Here is a 21,502-nt window from a genome sequence, read left to right as displayed (position 1 = left end):
AAAAAACTAGAAATTGTAGCATTTCTTGTGCATAGATTTTCGAAGCTAACCCGTTTATATTATGGGTTGAGTATATACTAACCCCCTTATTCATAGACGTTTTTTATCTAACGACCGAGTAAGGCTGTGATAACAAGTCTGTTTCTCAGTGCTGACGGCATGGCAGTCTTCGCAGTGCGTAGACGTAGGGCCGTTGTGATTGGCTAATATTGAAATACAACAATAATAACCAATCACAACGGCCCTATGTCTATTTCTCAGTGCCGTTGGGCACAAACAGAAACAGGCTTGTTATCACAGCTTTACTCCGTCCTTAGATAAAAAACGTTTATGAATAAGGGGGTAAGTGTTCACGTTTTAGTATTGGGCACTAGACAAATAAAAGATATATTATTACTAACGCAATTTATTCGAACCAGAATCATGTGTACAGTATACTCAACAGTAATCATCAATATTGTAAGTAGGTAAAATAAACTACATCTAATTGCATTATAAAATCTTAATTAATTCTAGCTCACACTGAATAATCAGTAACTATAGATAATTGCACCGTGTTTTGACAGGAATATGCTTATGCAAATAAACTTATACAATAAAGTAAATAAACTTGATTTTATTATAATATATTAATTTTGATTTTCCAAATAAATATTAACAATATTCTCGTCGCGTCACATCTAAATCACCTCTGGTAAATATTATGGTTAAAATAAAACAGTTCACGATCTCACTAACATAGAAATTATTATGTAAGGACATATGTCTTAACTTAAAATAACAGTAATATAAAATATAAAGCCATTCAACATTGCATACATACGTCACCTTTTAACTCAAACAAACCAGGAATAATTTCATCCAAATTTTATAACTTAGCTAAAATGGAAAAAAATCTGCGAAAATATAAAGGAATTATAAAATGTATAATCTGTGCTTAGCCTAGAATTCGTTGAGGCTGCCGTTGACGACAAAACTTTTCACTTCCGTGGTGTTCCTGGATTCGTAGTCCGAGATCTCTTCTATGACGATATCCTCATTCTTGACCGGTATGGGAGGGATCACGTCGAGAAGTTCGCCTAGTTTTCGCCCCGTAGACAACAAAGCGTTGGTCAAAAACCCGCCGCCGATATCGTCATCAGCTCTGAATTTCGAGTCTAGTTTATAGGAGTTTTCGTAGTTCTCCTCTTTGACGATAGGTGGCAGATAATCTCTGCCGTCCTCGTAGTCAAATTCCAGTTTTTTCATGCGTTTCTTCAAGTTGGGCGGCCAGTCCTCGTCTATAGGCAGATCGACGTATCCATTGGGCAAGACTTTGTGTGTATCAAGGTTCTTGACGACCTGGTAGTCGTGGTCCGAGTGCGGGCGGTTGAAGGTAATGAGCTCGTCCATGTTGAATTCACCATCATCGATGACTGTCTCATCGAGCGCCACTTCTACAAAAAAAATACAATTTCCTGTAGTAAAACAGTGAATAGTATACATCTATAGTTATGCATAATAAATTTTATTATGAAAATTTAAAAACAAATCTTAATATTAGAAAAAAACAAAATAATACGTAATATTTTCTAACTTCGTGCATTAAATTAAAGTACTAAGTTTTGTCTGTTAAATAGTCTATTCCCAAATACAATCATGTAATGCCATGACGAATTGAACAATTCTATGAACATTATGTAATGTGAAAGCGGACAACTGAACCGTAAATGCAACTGACGATTTTAAATACCTTATGTAAACTTGCAGCGATCATATAAAATGATTTTATGCAACATCCGTGTTTGGACAGAACTTACTCTTCAAATATTTTTAGAATAAATGTTCCAAATTACGTAGTCTTATTTCATTTTTATAGCTTTTTTTGTTCATAGACGCCAATGATCTATCATATAGCTTTTTCGCTTGTTTGCATATAAAAAGTACTCTTTTCTAAAGAAGCCATAGATGTTGTCAGCTATGTTAAGACTGCTTCTGAACAATCAGTATGATCACCATCTTACCTGAGCATCGAACCCACGGTATCGGCACAGAAATCGTAACACAATTGTGTCACTGAGCTAGTAAAATACAATAAGTAAAGAGCCTATTCTCATTTTATAAGCCGGCGACACATCGATGATTGTCTAATCAATTTCTATTTCAACCTTCATTGTGGATGTTTATGTGCGGATATATATATATATTCGTATGACACATAAATTGAATATATGAAGACTTACTATTGTTGGCGGAGAGCAGCGCCCTGGTGACGGCGGGCGTGGTGTGGTGGTGGTGGTCGCGCGGCCGCTCCTCGCGCATGGACGGCAGCGCCACCAGCGCCACGGACAGCAGCAGCACCAGCAGGCACGTGGCCGGCTGCGCCGACTTGCCCGGCGACCCGCTCGTCACGCCGGTTAGCACGTTCTGAAACGAATACACCATTTAACATATTTTTTAACACATATACGAATTGTTTGTTTTTGGAATCCTCTTTATGAACTTAATAATGCTAAATCTCACACCCTCGCGTGCAGGCGATCTTCATGTATTAATATATAAATTACAGGGAATTGAATTGGTATAAGAATATAAATACCTACAGTTTCAAATACAAATCAATAACGACAAGGTAAGAACGATTTTGACCCAGGTATCTCATCAGAATACCTACTCGTATCCATTAACTTTAGGTTCAAAATTTTCTGTGTGTAGTTTGATAGTATAACTAATCTGATTGAGCGCCATATTCAAAAAACGATCCTTATCGCTTTTTTTTCAATCTATCTCAAAAACGGACCAATTAGACCAGTTTTTTACATGCTTGCAAACGAGTTATTTTGATTGGTACGTTCTCGGAATTGGATTGAAAATGGGATCTTTTATTGAAAATTGATGTTATTAATCATCCTAATTTAAACACACAATTTGTTAAAATTTATTTATAGACTGATAAGAATTCTATTCCACTACCTAAGTCTAGGTTAAAATATAAAATACGACATAATTCTATCAAGATGTCTATCACTGTAATAATTTAGTAAATTAGCGACTGAAATGCATTTTACAGTTCAATTTCACGGTTTGCGAGTTTGAAAAGGTACACAATCAATGATAGCAATCGCGCATTTCAGGAAATATTGAAAACGTGAAAATTTGCTTTACACTTTTCCAAACGAATTGATGACTAGTTCACCGAAATGGCTATTAAACAAAATACAATTATGCACACTTGCACGATTGTGTTCTTTTATTAAATTTTCTTCACATAACCGTATTAATAAAGTGGCCTAAAGGTAAATTTTAATTTATATTTAAATCACCTAAAGTTAAATGGCTCAATAACATTGATTGGAACATCCAAAGTGTAAACAATTTATAAATCCGATTCATTTATTCATTTTCCATTTTAAAATACGAAAAAACTACTAAACGGATTTGGATGAAACTTTACAGTAATATTGGTTATACATCAGAATATCACATAGACTACAATTTATAATGATTTTGTGTAATTTGGTCATAATATAAAGATACATATCAAGTAAGTCGGAAAAAATGTATCCCAGAAAACTTAATTACGCGGGCGAAGCCACGAGCAAAAGCTAGTAAGACAAAGTCGCTGTAGTTGTTACACGATGGGTGTCATTGGACGAAATGTAATTTACCTGCAATCGTTTCAATTGTGCCGTCAGGGTCTGGTTTTGCGATTGCAGTATCTTTATCCTCCTAATTAACGTCTGGTTCTCGGCTGTGCACTGCTTCACTCTGAAAATAAAACATTTTCCTTATAAACTTCCTTGTAATCCTTACGCAAGTTAGATGTTTGTACAAACAATATGCAATAGGACAAGATAATAAAAAATATTTTAAATATAACATTACATGTTGGTTTCTGTACTTATTTGGGTTATGTTTCCATTTAAACGATACAAATTGTCCAAAATTAACTTCATATAAATTTCATTCTCAGGTTAATAACTAAATTTAAAGAATTTGCTATTATTAGCATGTTTGAAATGTCAAAAACATTTTTAATTAACAAATAAAAGGTTATAATAATTCATTTAATTAAAATTTTCTTCACTGTTTTTAACTAACTATCGTTTCATAATTACTGGTAAAGATATTGTTCGCTTGAATACTAATCCCTCCAAAAAAATAAAAAAAAATAAACACTGACTACTTTGGTTCTTTACACCAATAGAAAACTAAATAATTCTACTTATGCCGAAAACTGACCTACACGAATGGCGCTGCGAGTAAAAACTAATAGCTCTAATAATAAATATATATTCACCTATCCTCAAGCCCGTCAACATATTCCTTCTTGCGTTTCCTAGAATCTTGCGCGGAGATCTTATTCCTGATCTTGCGTCGGATCCTCTTTAGTTCCCTCTCTTCGTGTTTAGTAAGTGGATAGCTGGTCGGTAAGGTGATTCCCTCCTTTGCCAACAACCGCCTTTCCTCTGCAGTTAGAACGAGACGGGGATATCCATTCCTGCCGTCGACTGGCTCTTTATGGTCATCCTCTTCTTCGCTGCGTTCACTACCTGAATCATCTGAATGGGCAAATAAAGTTTGGTTTGTGAGATAATTTAAAAAATGGGGTGTAGGTATTAGACACGGTCAGCTTTAAATGAATACATATCAAGGGTTTCATAACAAAGGCAAAATAATTCAATAGGCAAAAATGTAGTTTTTGTTTGTATAAGGGTCAAATCTTTCTAGACATATATTTGATAATACATCAGTTTTGTTTTATTCGCATTCTTTGTAGCTCTTGCAAAACGGTAATTTTGTCTATACGCCTGTTTGATACGAAGCCCTCGATATGAAGGCAGAAAATTAATCTATGTTCTTTGCAACTCATACATTTGGTCTTTGAGTACTGATTTGATGTTGACTACATACCTACATCTATGTCATTTGAATATATAAGTACATTCAGTAAAATATAATACAAAGTATTTAGGAAAAGAGAATACACAGTACAATGAACTTGCTAAGTAAAACTGTTCAAACCGACTTCCAAAATTACTATCTATTAAATCAAAATGTTCGTCAAACATTCCATTTCGCAGTCAATTAATATTCACGCATCGTCTATTACAATTGTCAAACACGAATCTGTAATGGAGGCATCGGCCGCATCCATCACAAATAAGTTGTCGCACAATTGCTCCCAATAAAATGAATCGACGCGTCCAATTACCGTATAGTTGAACGTCACTCACCGCAGTTGGTGCTGTTATGCTCGTATTCGTAGTCATTACGGGTCTCGGTTTTGAGATCGTGCAGTTTCGTCTGCGATAGAAGATTCGCCGCCGCCAATTTTATGTTTGATGCGTTCTTCAAATCCGCCGCGTTTATGATCTTTATCGATTTCAAATCTTTCATGTCTTTTATCGTTACTGGAAGCAGTATTGATCTGGGATTGCCGGCCATAGGTGCGACTCGTATGACTCTTCGCTGGGGCGCGACGGATTCCACTGGCTTTGAGTAGACTTTAGTCTGCGGACTCAACACTTGTATGTTGGCGACTTTGACGGGTTTTTGCGGTTGCGCCTTGACGACCAGTTGCGGCTTCTGTGTGTTTACAGGGATTTTCACTGTCGGCTTTTGTACTTTGGGCTGTACTGCGATCTGAGGTGTTGACGACAGACGACGTTTTCTACCCCCTTTACCTAAAATTAAATATTCCACAATGGACCATCATCATTCTGGTAATATTTAAAATTTTAATGCAGGAAACAAAATATATAATATTTTACATTATGTACATTTATATTTGTATAAATGGGACGGGGTTGAGTTTGGGCAGTATCTATTTGTCTTCTAAACCTGCGTGTACGCACGCTCCTACTTCTTATTATATTCATGACATAACTGATGTAGCCTTATTAGAAACGAAATGTTTCATAGCCGTTTGTTATTAACCTATAAAAGACACATTCCAGAATAAAATAAGTGAGAATGGTATATGTATAGAAAACACCAAACTATGATTAATTATACTTTAAATGGTATATTGTTAGATACTTCACAAGGTGTTAAGCAACATTTACTTGTCAAACTAACGTTCAAATTAAACATTCGTTAACGTGAACAATAATAAAGGTCAACATTTTCAAATTTGTAAAATATTGTATTAAAAGCACCATTTAATATTCGACACACATAGGTGAATTCAGAGTACGATAAAATATTGATACAAGTGCATTGCCAAGACATAAATCAATATGGAAACACGTCGAAGGTCGCCATTAAATTGCGATACAAAAGTGTGATATGGTAAATACTTTAAAATGTGGATATAAAATCCTCACTGATAAGTTATACGTTAATTGTACACCTAATGTGTTCAGTAGCCTTGCTGTTATCAAGTTATCAATGTGTAAAAATTAATCATGTCTATTTTTTACAATTTAAAATAGGAAACGATTATTGATATTCTGTTATAATCGATTCTTAGACCATTTAGTTAAGGATTTGATATCGATTTGTTAGTGGATTATTATTTTGACGATTAGGAAAAATTGTTTATAGTCTATGCCTTTTAATAATATGTTTCAATTGTTTTAAAATTCTCATGTTATATCAAAAACATTCTTACAACAACTTTAACCTTAATTATTAAAATTCGTTTCGTTCGTACAATATAAAATATTTTAATATTAGAATATTTAAATCAACTGTTTAAGCAAAAAGAAAACGAAAGGAGTGAAAACTGACATTTTGGATTTAGTAACTTGGGAGTCAGTATTCAGATTTATATTAAAATATTTATAAAAACGTTTCTAGATACATTCTTAATACCGTTTTAAAAGTAAAATTGTATTCAATAAAAACAGAAAAGTGTATGTAATACAGTAGAAAGTATTAAAATCTTTGCAAAACCTATAACCAATATCGTTTTTATGTAGTTTAAAAGGAATATTATTTTTTTAGCCTCATCGAGACGGTAAAAAACCTGTTTTGCGGACGTCATTCTTGCCTTTTAGTTTTAAAGTTCACGTTGTCAGTTCAAGCATTTAGTTCCATATTTTACTAGAACATGGCGATGATTTTATTTTTCCTCGACAGACTATACATTAATAATACGAACGTCACTATCTGTGCTATTCATTCAGCAAACATTTTTAAAATTATTATTAAGTATTTAATTGATTAGGTGCCACAACAACACATTTTCTTTGCTAATATTTAATAACGATATCTAAATACACAGAAACTGGAGAGCCATTTGCATTGCATTTTTTATCTCTTTTTATTGTAGAAGATGGGAGAAAGCAAGTACCTGTTTCCCTGACTTAAACATCCATAATTCCCAGATAATAATCTATACTAATATTATACAGAGGTAAAGTTTTTAGTTTTGTAGGGGCTACTCTGTGGAGCAATTGAATTGATTTTGAAAATCTTTGGAAGATACATTACTCTTGAGTGCTATAAGCTATATTTTATCCGGGGAAAATATTTATTACAAAAAAAGCTTTTTCACGCTGTTGGAGCCGCGGGCAATAGCTAATAACATACAGCAGTTTGAAAAACACTTACCAGGGCTTTGGAGTGTATTCTTGTTAATAAAACTAGGCACAACGTTCTGGGCAAAGTCGGACATGTCGAAGGCGTCTTCCACCACCTCGCTGGAGCTGTTGGACGCGTCGCTCGAGTCCTGGATGATGACGTCTTGCATGTTCGCGGGGCTGGTCGGCTCGAGGCCGGCCGTCCTGCCGCTCTCCTCATCGCACGAGTTTTGTATAAGGAATGGCGATAGTTGCTGTTCGAAGTCGCTGGAATAATGAAAGATATGAAAAATAAAAAATAACTAATTGCCTTAAGTATAGCAAGGTTTGTAATCAGCTTTTGCACTAGAACAACATTTGTCAGGGTATTTTGTATTACTAAAAGACGAGAATAAGTCGCTTGTCTGTCATAACATTTAGAATTCCAAATACTGCAGAACATATTTTGACATAAGGTGCTAAGATTCAGAATGCTCACTGGTTAAATCATCGTTACAATTGGAATGTAACCGTGCTTAGACATTGCGGTTTGGCGGCAGAAATGGACAGAACAGGGATACCCATTACCCACCTAACTTTCACTTGGACAGACCTACCGCAATTGAGATGCTAGATATCGCCTACTAAATTGTACTAATTGTAACTAACAATACTGAATTTCTGGCAACTTTCAATGTTTCTTTTATAAATACACAAAAACGCTCCTAGGAATAATAACCGATAGGATGATAAATGACAAGATTGAAAACCTTTCTTTGTTTATTAGAAGTAGAGCGACACGATTGATGACTTCAAAACAGTGACGTGGTATTATCCTTTTAGATAGCAACCATAATATTGCGCAAAACCTTTTCTATGACTCATTTGAGTACGTGGCGTTTAGGTTACAATGCGTATTCAACAACCTGTTTTATATCATAACAAAGTGGGTTCGACGCGATGATCTTTTCACGCATGTTGCACAACGATTTGACTCAGTTTTTACCATTTCCATCCTGTTTTGCGTAAACATATTTGAAAGAATGCAGTCCTTGGCAAATGATGTAATAAAAATCACACTTATACTATACTATAATAGAACTTAAGTTAACAAGATTACATTTTAGCAAATATGAAGGAATAAACAAAGAAATCACATGGTTAAAACAATGAGCGTAGGATACATGGAATATTCTGAGCATTACAACATTAATTACTAAATAAATAATTCTATTTGGCTATGTCATTAACTGTGACATAATGGACAAAGTACAAACATGTTTGTAAGCTATTATGTTCTTAGACCAAAGCCACATGTTTTGATACTACCGCCGGTTATGAACAAACTGTGTGGATATATTGACATGACGCTCATCATCGATGGGTGCCGGCCACGGTTGGAAAATGCGGACAAACTGATTATGTTATATTTACATAAACCATCAAAATAAAACTATGATATTTACGACTTTTCGAAGACTGCAGCCTTCATAGTCACGGTGCGGACTGAGGTGTTAAGTCATCCGAAAAATCAAAGTTACAATATCTACCTACATTTTCCAATTACTCATTTCTTTTTTAATTTTACATAAACCATTTCTTGATTACTTTGGCCGAACGTGGAGATGCAATTAAGTAGGGCGACATGATTGCATTTAGTATTAAAGAATACGACATCCTTTGCTGGTCGAAATTTTTTTTATGCGTCACTTCATTTTATTGAGGTGCAATGAAGTAACTTTATTGGCCTATAAAAAACTTAATATACAGTGACTAATATTACGATTTAGCGCTAGTATAACATACTAGTAACATATCATGCTGTTTACAAGTATTTATATTCCTATTCATTTGGTTACCCGTAATACCTCAAATCAAAATAATACACAAATAATATAATTCGCACGCAAAATCCGTCTGGAGTTTACGTATGTTAAGCTATTTGATTAAATGTGGTTAATTAATTACATTGAATTACAAGAGTACCCCGCGACAACAGCAAGCGTCATTCAGCAAAATCAATCGTTCATTACCTGGTATGTTTACGCACACCATTCTTCCTTACAACTACTACTGGCGGTAAGATATGTTTTATATCCGCCCGGATAGCCACCGTACACAAGGTGTTAAAACACGCCATAGTGGTCCACGTCAGAGTCGCGTTCCGGGATCGGCCTGTGTATATCCGGTTCCAACAGGCCGGCATAACTGTGTCCATTGCCGAGTGGTAACCATCTGCCGTCAGTCGACATTCTATTGGACCCCATTCCACTTACCATCAAGTGCAGCGGGGTCACTTGCAAAACGTACAATACATTTAATATAACACACAACAACAAGTTATTAATTGTCGATATTCCTTTAACTTGTACCTTAACGAATCTGCGAATTGTAACTGCACAAAAGGTCACGTCTGCTTTCAGATTTATGCTGCGATCAATTCGCGTTGTACGCCATTGTGCCGTATCTGCATTGTTTTATTGCAATAAACGTGATGCAGAAATCTAAACATTGAATGGAATTGAAGACCTTTATTATTTTCCATAGAAATCTTTAGAGTTGACAGACATATTGCAAAAAAAAAACGTCAAATTTGCAATGTGCGTGTAAGTGTTTTGTGCCAACTCTCCATTACAGTGGAATAAGGCCACGTAGAAAAATAATATTTCTGTAGAATAAAATCAAAGCATAATTACAGCTAATTGATAAATATGTATTCGTATAATAAAAACGGTATCGGTATTAGAGAAAAGAAAAGAAAGGTATGAGGAAAATCAAAGTCATCGCGTTCTGCGGTATAATGGTAAATCCCAGTCGAATTTGTCACATACATTCAGATTTGCATCATCCTTTAAATCTAAACATATACAAGCTAATGCCGTTCTCTTATAAGTTTAACTTAGGGCTGCCATCCGTGCGGAATTCCCCGGATTTGTCCTAGTTTAAAGGGCGTCTAGGTGGCCGTCCGGCAGGGGTTGTCAGGGGAAATCCATTTTCTTATATAGATAAGCAATAATCTTAGTTAAAAATTCAGTCATAATACCCCGCATTCAAGATGGCACGGCCAAATAGTCAACGATGGAACGCCCTTACCTGTGCCCCCGCGCGTTGCAAAAAATATTTATTCATTAGTCTCCGGGGAAAAACCCATATTTCGCCCGAATATCCGGGATTTTCGCCGTGTTTATCCGGCGTCGACAATTTAGGTGTTGGCAGCCCTAGTTTAATGCAAGCGGAATCGCAGTTTCAAACTCTCTTGGTTAATGTAAACAAGCGGTATGATTGTGCAATTTGCTGACGTGTAACATTTAAAATTTGCAACTTTGTTCAAGTAAGTGACATCAATTTGCATGACTAATCGGGCAATGCACATGTCCCGACAGAATCACATATTATGAATATTCATATTTTGTAACAGTACGTGTACATTAGCTAATAAATGAAATTCGTGTTTATAAAGTAAGTTTAATTGGTTAAAATGTCTACCGCAAAATTTATGTTACAGAATATATTAGCGTTTTATATCGTAATTCGTAGAGCCGATCATTTTTTATTGTTAATATACGTAGAAAAGACACACATAGTAATGAATACCATCTAAATAAAGATATAAAAAAATCAGTTATAAAAACCACGTCATTGGTGTATGTTTTTGTTTTGTCAAGTCTTTCAACATGGCCGATCGGAAGTCAGGAGTCGTTTCCGTATATGTTGAACATATTTGGCAAGTAACATCAATTGGCCGCAACAACGCCGGTGCCATCGACCGACCGTGACGCTCAAGTTTTGCTATTAAACGACCTCTCACGATTCTTAACGGTCACGCTATAGAGATTTAGCAGTAATATTTTATCTGGATGAATATTACAAAAGACTACTGTTGTGTTACGATTAAACGTGATGATAATCGGAACAAGCGTTTTCGATTGTCCTAAAAGATCACGTACGATGAAGAAAGCATCTTCGTTTCGAATCGAAAGTTTTAAGATGAAAATCGAAATTATTTGATGAAGATTGATGTTTTTTTTATGAAATAAGAAATTGCTAGAGATAGTTGATGAAACATGTTGGGATCTTTGAATTGTAAATTAAGTAACTAGATTGAGACATTTAAATAACATAGTACCTACTACAAGCAATGTAGAACCATTTCATATTGCAATATAAAATTACAACGAAAAATTTAATCGCGTGATAGAATCACATTTCTGACGCTTATCGTTCAGAATTATACATGGCAGCTATTGAATTTTTCATTTTTATTCATAACCTATACGAAGCAAGTTCTGACTTGGAAATATAAATTCTAACGCAGAACACTTTTGATCAACATAAAAATGACTCGTTTATTAACATAACAAGTTTTTTTGGATTCGATAATAACGTCAATTTATTAAACCTACTAGGCCAGCGATACGCTGGTATAACCTTACATAATGGTAATAAATTAGCCATTTTAAACTTGGTGAAAGGTCTTCGAGAAACGTGTCGGGTAACAATGCCGGCCTTTGTCCGCCCACGAAGCTGACCTTTACTTTCAGACGAACTGTCTAGAACAAAATATTGCACTAGTTTGAACATCTCAATACAGATATATGTTAGGTATTCAACTATCGACCAGTTTGAAATTTCAACTTGGTTAAACTGGCTATTTATTGTTGAATTGTTTGCCTCAAATTGGAAACGTAGCTGTTTGATATTTAGAAATTTTAGTTAATTCGATATCACATGGATATTGATTTCTTTTTTTTTGTACGTGAATGTTAGCATTGAAATAAAACTATTTTTCAATTGTCAATCACATAGACCCACCAAGAAATCAAGAGCAACTACAATTAGTAAAAAGTGGCAAACTTATATCAGATAAAATGATTGATTTCCAATCAACTCTTCATCTGATGGTTTAGGCCCTATTGAGATGGCACGCAACTGACGCAATTTTTTACAAGGCATTGACTTTTACAATGAAAATGTGCAAGGTTTCACATGTCTACGCGCGGTTGACTAGGAATGCGGACAAGCTCCATGACTGACGGATGGTGGCCGGTTTTTGAAAATATAATAGCAACGCAAAGGATAAGAACTAGAAACCATACAAAATTAAGCATCCTCAATCAAGGCAGCCCTTACACACTCCTTGCTCATAATGCACTTATCGCTGATATTTTTACCAATCCGCAGATATCAACCGGCGATAGCATCGTTTAAGCCGCCAAAATAATCACTTACGATGTTCGTTCTACATTCAGTATCAACTCAGTAAGTAACACCAAAAGATATGAGAATAATCTGTACAGCTATTGCGGAAACATATGATAAACGTTTTATATCTACTGATAAGTGAGCAGTAATTGTTTTTTATAAAGAATACAAAACATTACTATTAATTATCGCTATAGCAAGTGGTTTTAAATTTTACATTGGTCATGCGGGCGGCGTTCAACCATGAGTTGTTGATTATGAAAGAAAGGAAGCTTAAGAAAGGAGAAAGTCTTTTCTTCTGGCCTTAATTACTTGTCATTAAACCGACGAAAATCTTGAGAGGAACAATAAAATCTGTCTTATTGTTACAGATTATTCGTGAATTTCATCGAATATAAGTAAAGTAAACCGTTACACAGATGACGAGCAATATTTTATCATAAAGATATTTTGTTAATTTTACTCATTTGCTTCAATCAGTCAATAAGCCTAATATCTTAATATGATGTTTACTTCAATAATAGTAACTATTACCTCTTCATTCTGCACATTCCTCAATTACAAATATAAGGTAAAATAATAAACAAATAAATATAGCAGTAGTTTATCTATCATACGTCAATTGCTATGGACTCTTATTACTTATTTACAGTAACAGAGGCACGAGTAAGCTATTAATCAGAAACATGATGGCCATAAACTTATCGATTATAAACAATTTCTTCTGTCATTGGCAAATGGGAAACATCCATCCAGATATTTAACTTAAAGGGAAATTCAATCGTTAGGAAATCCCGAACGGGATCGTCCCTAGTTTTAACAACAAAGAAGAGAACAATAAATAAGCAAATCATAATAAAGTGCAACGACATGCAATATAAAACATAAATTTAACTCTTCCTTGATATAACAAAGAAATTTAAGTAAGAATCAGAATAAGTGTGCGAATCTACGATGTTACTACCTATTTACCATTGAGATTAACTACACTTGTATGACCTCGAATTCTGATGCCCTAATCAGTTGCTAAGCTTGCTATCAAACGATCAGCCACACATTGCATGACTAATCATTCAAAATTTCCAATAATACTATTTACGGAGTAAAAGTAATGGAATGTGCCTTCACTCTGATCGTTAATCTATTCATACAGTGAAAACTCGAGATAACCGGTACATGTGAATAGGTTGTAGAAAGGGCAGACCGACCACGTGCAACGGCTCGAAGAAAATATTTACATATTAACACAAGCGGTTAGAAACGTGGCGATACTACGCCAGAATGCGATTTCAATATGGGCGTTTGTACTTGATTCTAAGAAATGCGGCATATTTTTTTAATAGGCGAGGTTTGACGAATTGATTTTTCACCCTTCATGAATACTACTTAGAATGAAAATCATTCAGTAATATACAATTACTTATACTAGTCGTCGTCCAGCGACCGTAATTCGACCCTCTAATTTAATTTAGTTGTAATACATATTATAAAACAATCAAATTTAACAACTTCCTACAATCTGTTCCTATATATGAACTTTAATCATGCCAAATCTTAGTCTCCTCAATGCGCGCGTTGTTAAAAAAAGGTACAACGTTTTCTCTTCATGTATTATTATTTATATTATAAAAAAAAATCTTAACTAATATCATAAATGAGTATTGTTCCCAATGTGAAATTAAAAACAATATTAGTAAATTAAGGAATAGTTATACAAAGTAAAATACTTAAGTAAGCAAAGATGTTTTAAATGGCCAATATTCCATCACTATTTCAATATGTTTTATAGCAGTTTTATCAAAATGAAAGCATTTTCATCCTTTCATATCGAAAGCGCCCACGTTATCCTTCTCAACGAGTGCATATGAACCACGTGTCCCACCCAGTTCCATTTTATTTTAGCAATCTCATTTCCTTGGCACTTGTTTTAGAGCGGTATTAAATTGGTTCGGTATTATGCAAGTGATCAGCTTCTTGCTACTAGAATATAAGATTTAATTGTTCTTTGGTGTAGTCTTGAGCTCATAAGATTGCCCGCAATAATAGGTCTTTGTCAGCTCCCTTTTAAACCAGCTCTTCCGGGCTTTATGGACGTGTCATTTGATTTCTTAGAATTGTATTTTCATTCTTATAACCCTTCAGTAAATTGCTTGCGCATTTACTTCAAACTCTTAAATTTTTTACCATCAACATAGATTATTTTTACCAAAAATAACCTGCACAACAACGTTGCAGAAAGTAATTTGCAGATAGATAGCGTTTACGTAAGAAAACACCAAGTAACGCACTTATCAAACACGACCTTTGGCTGCAAAGTTTTTAAACGTGATTATTCTTATCACGCGTTAGTTGCCGGCGTGTTTCCATCGGGAATATTAAATGTATGGGTGTCAGTAACATCGCGGCGAAGTTGGTCACACGGGTAATGATTCACTGGCTAAGCAAACTGAATGGACCGGGCTCGTAGTAACCGTTAGTTTAGAGTTACGTGACTAACTTTTAGCGTTTGGAATGTCTTCGGCGACCGTCAAAACTTTTGGTTTAATAGTTTATACATATGTATCTCACATTCCGCTATCGGCAATAATGAAGGAATACCAAAGTAAGAGCCAACAATGCAATCCCCGACAAATTGTTTTTACCGACTGCAAAATTCAGAAGTATTTCCAAAGTTAAATCGAATGTTGCTGGCATTTAGCGCAGTTGGCGTAATGTGGGTGCCCTCGTTGCAGCTTTGTTTCAATACGGGCACCACGTTATGTGAGTACGAATTATCAAATGTTTAATGGTATTTGTTTGAAAATATACCATAAAGCCCTGGCCACAGCTCTGCATGTTCATAATATTATAATGTGTTGCAATTATTCATCATAAGTGCGTCAATTCAGTATTATTGTCAATTGTCATATTTTTTTCATAACAATAGCATTTAATATTGTGTTGTTTATCGCGACCTTTTTTGAAGTAAATTATTGTGGTTATACTTGTTGTATTTTTACCGTCTTTTGTACCCGGAACAGTTAAGAGGACCTTTTGTGCAGACTCTTAATTCTACTTGATAGATATCTTTTATTAAATTGAAATATTTTCAAAGCCTACAAGGATTTTAAATTTCTTTCTCGTACATGAGTGGTACTGTATCAGATAATTCACCAAAATGCCATACAACTGGATTAGGAACAACTTTCGACAGAATCGAATTCGTCACCCATTAATAATTGCGTATGTCACGATCTGAAAGTTGCTCAACAAATGTAGAGCAACTAACGTTACGTAACGCCGGATTGTCCCGCGGGTAACGCTCATAAGTTGCTATCTTGACTGGCGCGGCGGACGGGGTCGGTTCAATATAAACATACCGAATTGCGATATCAGTAAAAAAAAAACATTTCGAAAGTGAATTGATTTTTTTAAAACCAGTTTTTATTGTGGGACTATATATATTAGTAGACTAGTTGAAAACACGTTTCAAAAGCTAATAGCTACTGGCTATAGGTACGTAGTTTTTAAGGAAGCTGACAAAGCGATTCAGAAAACCGATGAAGAAATGTGCAGCAAACGTTATCGCGAATTGTGTACTTCTAACACATGAAACAATAACACAAAAATCCCGTATTCAGCTTTTTTACCTCGAAAACGTGACTATTAGAACACCAAGGGACCTTTTCAACCCTGGACAAAAGCTAGAAGTAGTCATCAAAATTGTCATAAGGAAAATAGGACTTTTCGAATGTTTGATTCATAAACAATGAATTCCTATAAGGCCTATAATAAAAACTTAGCATCTCAGTTTACAGTCAGCCATGAAAGCAGCTGAACAAATTCAAAATCTCAAATCATGTTTAAACTTCGGTGTTCTTAACAAAAATGTTTTTTCGTTAGATATTATAGTGCATAAGTGTATGCGCAATACACAGGTGCACTCTCTGTTCCTTCACTCTCATAGTCCGGTGAGACGGCAATCCGACATGACCGGAGAGGGATCAGGCGCAGGACCAACGGCTTTACGTGCACACTACATAGTTAACTGTTGAAGAAAATACTTACAACTCTGCCGGATCGCTGGACAATCCACTGTCAGAACACGAACTGCTGAGAGCTTCTGAGGGTTGCGACACATTGTCAGGGCCCAGGGTGAAGTCTGGCATAGACTCGCCGAGAAAGTCCAGCGAGCCCTGCTCCAAGGAGAAGATGTTCTCCAAGAAGTCGTCGGACGCCGTCCATGAGTCCGACTGCAAAGATGAAAAGGAGTTAAAGATGATCAACTGATTTTTTTTAAGTATGCTGTTTTACGTTTGAGTAGGTTTTAACACTCTTCTAATTCTACCGTTAGTGTGCATGAATTGTTTGCATGAAGATTTCCGAGGTAGGTCACCCATATGATAGAATTTGGGTAATATTGTCATGAATATTTATTTATATAGAGCTGTTGTTTAAATATAAAGGATTTAGCCAGTAATTATAATTGAGCATTGTGAGGCTTAACATATTATTATTGTGATGTTTTAGGATGTTGAGCAATACAGTGTCCTGACATTTATAAATAAAAGTTCTGGATAGCGCTGATCTCTACCGACTAATAACATTGTGGACTGAACATTCACATCGTCTAAATTAATACACGAATTGCAAACTCAACTCTAAGCCATGGGAAGACACCTATATTTGGAACAATATCATTTAACATTTTATGGAAAACCATGAATAGATGTGAGATTCACTTTTTTAAGCTAGTGCAGTAAATGCTTGTGGAAAGGCGATATACTGAGGAGGATTTCCAAGTCTTATTTAAATTTCAATAGGGGTTTAAAAGAAAACTTGCAGAAGTTATATTCGGCAAATGATCTTTATCGTGCAAATTTCTAAGCTTGCAGGACTTGCGGCGAGTCCCATGCGTATAGAATTTTTGACATATTGCCGATATTATGGCATTCAATGTACGAGCTTTGTAAGAACTTGCTTATATAAATGCTCGAGTCTTGGTTAGGTCTGGGTAAAAGTTCGTGGTATTGTCAACATTGTGCCCCTTAACTTTGAAATAAAATATCGTTGGCAAATACGGATTGCTGCGCTTATGGTCGTCTCTTATATACGTAGGAACAAGTGTGAATATGTTTTTTTAGGTAAACACTTAACACATGAATGCTGAACGTGCGTATTTTATAAGGAAAAAGTTTGTGTTAATATCTTACTAGCATCCACTGAGCGGTAGAGAAATACAACTACGTGTACTGTTTTATACCAAGCACATGCTCTGTACGATTATAGTAGTTATTAGTCGTTTAGATATATCTATTCTTATGTTGCAATCAATCCCGAACATACGAGATTTTATACCAAAATACATAAAATTTAACTCTATAGCTTTTCTTATATCAGGAATGAACCCACCCCACAACACTTGTTGCCTACAACTTCATAATATAATACAGAGAGTCTTCTATGTTATATGCAGATCTTAACTACACAGTACATTGAGCCACAAAATGATAACATATCCACATTTGGCTTATAAGACAGAAACCATTACATTGATACAAGTGTTACTATAATTATATTTGAGCGAATAACCGACGTATTGTCTGATCTAATACCTACTGAGACATATTTCAGTTCACAGAAAACTTATATGTATATTTTTTTTTATAACAGTAATTAGTTGGCCTGTACATGTACTAGCATATTATGAATTTTAGAAACAATACTTTTGTATTGTATATTTAATTATTTATTATTATAATCTCAGGCCTGTATTACATACTGTCCCACTGCTGGGCACAGGCCTCCTCTATTAGTGAGTGGGGGTAAGCCTTAGTCCACCACACTGATTTATTATTAATAATTGTTTATTTTAAAAGATATTTTCACATCATCTGTGTGAGCGACGAGTCAACCATAAAAAAGAGATCACAGGTTCAGGCTACTGAGATTGACACGGCAAACTTTATTCTAGTTAAAACAATACAAACATTATACTCGTATAAGGGGTTCCTTATAGACATTTTAAATATCTTTATAGAATGAACAAGATGGATTGTGAGTCATGATACAAGTTATATTATATCTGGTTTTGCCCTTTACTCTGCCTCATTCAAGGAAATCCCCAATTGAGCCAATACTGCTTGATATATTATCAAGTAAAGAACATATTTTGTAGCAAAAACAATACATATGTAATGTAATTGGAAAAAATATTCTTAATGTAAGGCAGCCATATATGAAAAATAGAAATAAAAATACAGCTACAAACAAACAACTAAAATTATTGTGGCACTTGATTTTTAATTACTGAAATTATTAGAAAAAATAATTTTGTAATTACGTAGATCTTTATTGAGATGAATATGCTCATTACTTTTGATATTTTCCAGCAGTAATTAGTGTTATTAGCAGTCATTATATAATAGAAGAATTGAAATTAAGCTCTAATTACCAATATTATTAACATAATAATGTATTTTTCACATAATATATTCTTATTTAATTTATTAAAATTATTTACTTCTAAAAAAATTAAGTATTTTTCTCTCATATTATATGTCTGGCAATTTTTTTTATTGAGGTTTTTATTAATAATATAGTAACATATTTAAAAAAGTAACACATATATATTTTTCTTTATGTGATCAGCCAAAACACAAGCACAGTAATCTGGTGCATTTATTGGTGAAAGAAAAAGATTTTTAACTTTCAAATGAAGACTTCTTTTTATTTCCAAGAATTATAATAATACTGTAAGAATAGAAAAACCTTCTATTGTAATAAAAGAATATAAATTCTATCGTAATGCAAAAAATATTAGCTTGTCTAATTATTATTACATGTGATTAGATAACATGTTTCATCAGTACTATGTTTATGAAATAAGATTATATTGTTATAATAACCATGAACTATTAAATGTCTATAATAATTCATTTAATTCTATTTTAGAATAAATCAATTTTCATTGATCAATTGAACTATTGGACCTAATTCCATCACATTGAGAAAAAATCTTTCTAGTGAGTGTTTCTTTCACTCAATGCCTAATATCAAAATCTAAGATCAAGGATAAAAAAGGTAAATATGAGTCCCAATCACTAAGAACAGCATTAACATGATAATGTACTTTCATTTTCAACAGCTAAATGCAGTCAAAGTGAAAGGCACCCAATTTCAGACATCAAAATTGTTCACTGTGTGAAAAAATTAAAATAATAATATAAGAAAGTAGGTAACACTTTATGTTGTAAAATGTTCACGCTTTGGTGCATATCAATGATATTAATTTGAGTGGATTGTGTGTTATCATAAATACATACTAATAGTGATAAATTGTTTGCCTACGAAGGAGGCAACATAAGTGATATGAAGTCTCAAAATATTAGGAAACATGGAATTATACCCAAAGATACTAATTCCATGTTTTTAACAAGATCTGTACTTAATGTTTATATATATTATTATTATAGTTTGGGATACCTCAATGAGCGACAGGAGATCAAGCTTTTTATCCATCTTTACACCACACTTCAAGTCTGTTACATCAACATTGATGAATCACAAGTTGTATGAAAACAATTGAAAAATACACTGAAATTGTCCCGGCACACTTTAACAATATCACTGAAAGTAACAACTAGTTTTTACGACGTTCACAGGTGAATTTGTTTTAAAAAATTACGCGGCATATGGCAAAGGCTGCAACCGCATGGTGCCTAGCTGGCACTATCTTGTTTACGCGAACGTAGCCGGCGGACCGCTAGCGGCTGTATGACGCGGTGAACAACACTGAGGACTAATTGAACAGTAATGCGCTCGCTAAGGATATCCTTGTTCCAATTAGCACTAATTAGAATGTGATGACACGGGAACGAAAGGTAAGCAGGTAAATCGGCGAGCGAACCACGTCCGTTCACTAAATGAAATGAACGTATAACGGTAAAAGTGGCGGCGTGAGTTCACGAAAGCTGTTTAACAAGGTCCGATCGGCACGATCACTATTACTTCACCGCACGCCTACCAGAGCACTCGCCTATTGTAATCAGCTACTCTCCATCGGAAAGCGATAACTTATCAATAAGATTAGGTTGTCAATACAAACCATTAAACCGTCTTGAAATTCCATTTTTTCCGTTTTCTTATTTAGATCATCCAATTGTTCATTTCTCGTGAGACATTCCAATATCCTGTTAATGTCATCATTGTGGAAAGTCATTTTTATCTGATAAGAACTGCACAGAGGTCATTATAACCAAGTTTACAACTTCTTTGCACTATACTTTTAATTTCTATTTCACTGTAATCGATTGACACTATTTACTTGTGTAACATTTTTATTTACAGTATACAGGGAATAGTTTACAAAATAAAGGGGAACATGACATTCCCTTACAACTTCCAACGTGGAAATAGTGACGTCATGAAAGTGGGACACTTTTCGAAATTTGATTGGTGGGTCTAATGCTGAAACAGTCTTTTATACTTGCGCCATCTCTTGATCGTAGTTGTAATTAAAGTGGAACGTTTCAATGTACGTAGTTATTATTCGTTGTAAACAATGGTCTTAAAAAAATATATATATATTATATTAATTATTGTTTTTTAGCATTTTACAATGATAATACACTGTAAAAATTAGGTAGTTCCTATACTTTACAATGTATTTGATTTATACTGCTAAAATAAATCTTTAAGAATTGATTAATGACTTACAATAATTAGATGGGTATGTACCCAAAGTACTTATAATGGATGAACGACTTTAGTAGGTACGGGAGTTAAGTGTTTGGCCTATTTTTTAGGCAATTAAGATCAGGGACAGGAGGTCC

The 21,502-nt window shown here is 34.5% G+C and overlaps 1 protein-coding gene across 2 annotated transcripts; it reads right to left on the bottom strand.

The window, feature by feature from the left end:
• Positions 1-390: 390 nt before the first annotated feature.
• LOC115446429 lies at positions 391-21,095 on the bottom strand. 2 transcript variants are annotated; one of them, XM_030173099.2, is made up of 8 exons: positions 20,776-21,095; positions 16,737-16,921; positions 7,540-7,775; positions 5,217-5,666; positions 4,280-4,541; positions 3,648-3,747; positions 2,223-2,406; positions 391-1,436 (listed from the first exon to the last, which is right to left on the bottom strand). In XM_030173099.2, exons 1-8 carry the CDS (start codon positions 20,887-20,889, stop codon positions 943-945), a joined length of 2,025 nt encoding a protein of 674 aa, XP_030028959.2. In that variant the 5' UTR covers positions 20,890-21,095; the 3' UTR covers positions 391-942. The 2 variants fall into 2 exon arrangements, with proteins under 2 accessions (XP_030028959.2, XP_030028965.2); XM_030173105.2 differs by lacking the exon at positions 20,776-21,095 and adding an exon at positions 20,154-20,678.
• Positions 21,096-21,502: the final 407 nt, after the last annotated feature.

Source organism: Manduca sexta, chromosome 8, assembly GCF_014839805.1.
Source record: "Manduca sexta isolate Smith_Timp_Sample1 chromosome 8, JHU_Msex_v1.0, whole genome shotgun sequence".
NCBI lineage: Eukaryota > Metazoa > Arthropoda > Insecta > Lepidoptera > Sphingidae > Manduca > Manduca sexta.
Note: the sequence above shows the minus strand (reverse complement) of the source record. Positions and strands in the feature narration are given on the sequence as shown.

What these genes read in the sequence shown, in the direction of transcription:
- LOC115446429 (XM_030173099.2), bottom strand. Translation starts at nt 20,889, where the DNA reads ATGACTTTCCACAATGATGACATTAACAGGATATTGGAATGTCTCACG. An exon ending in TCCAGCGATCCGGCAGAGTT is followed by an intron (nt 7,776 to 16,736) that starts GTAAGTATTTTC and finishes TCATTATTCCAG; the next exon opens with CGACTTCGAACAGCAACTAT. An exon ending in GCTGCTCTCCGCCAACAATA is followed by an intron (nt 1,437 to 2,222) that starts GTAAGTCTTCAT and finishes TTTTTTTTGTAG; the next exon opens with AAGTGGCGCTCGATGAGACA.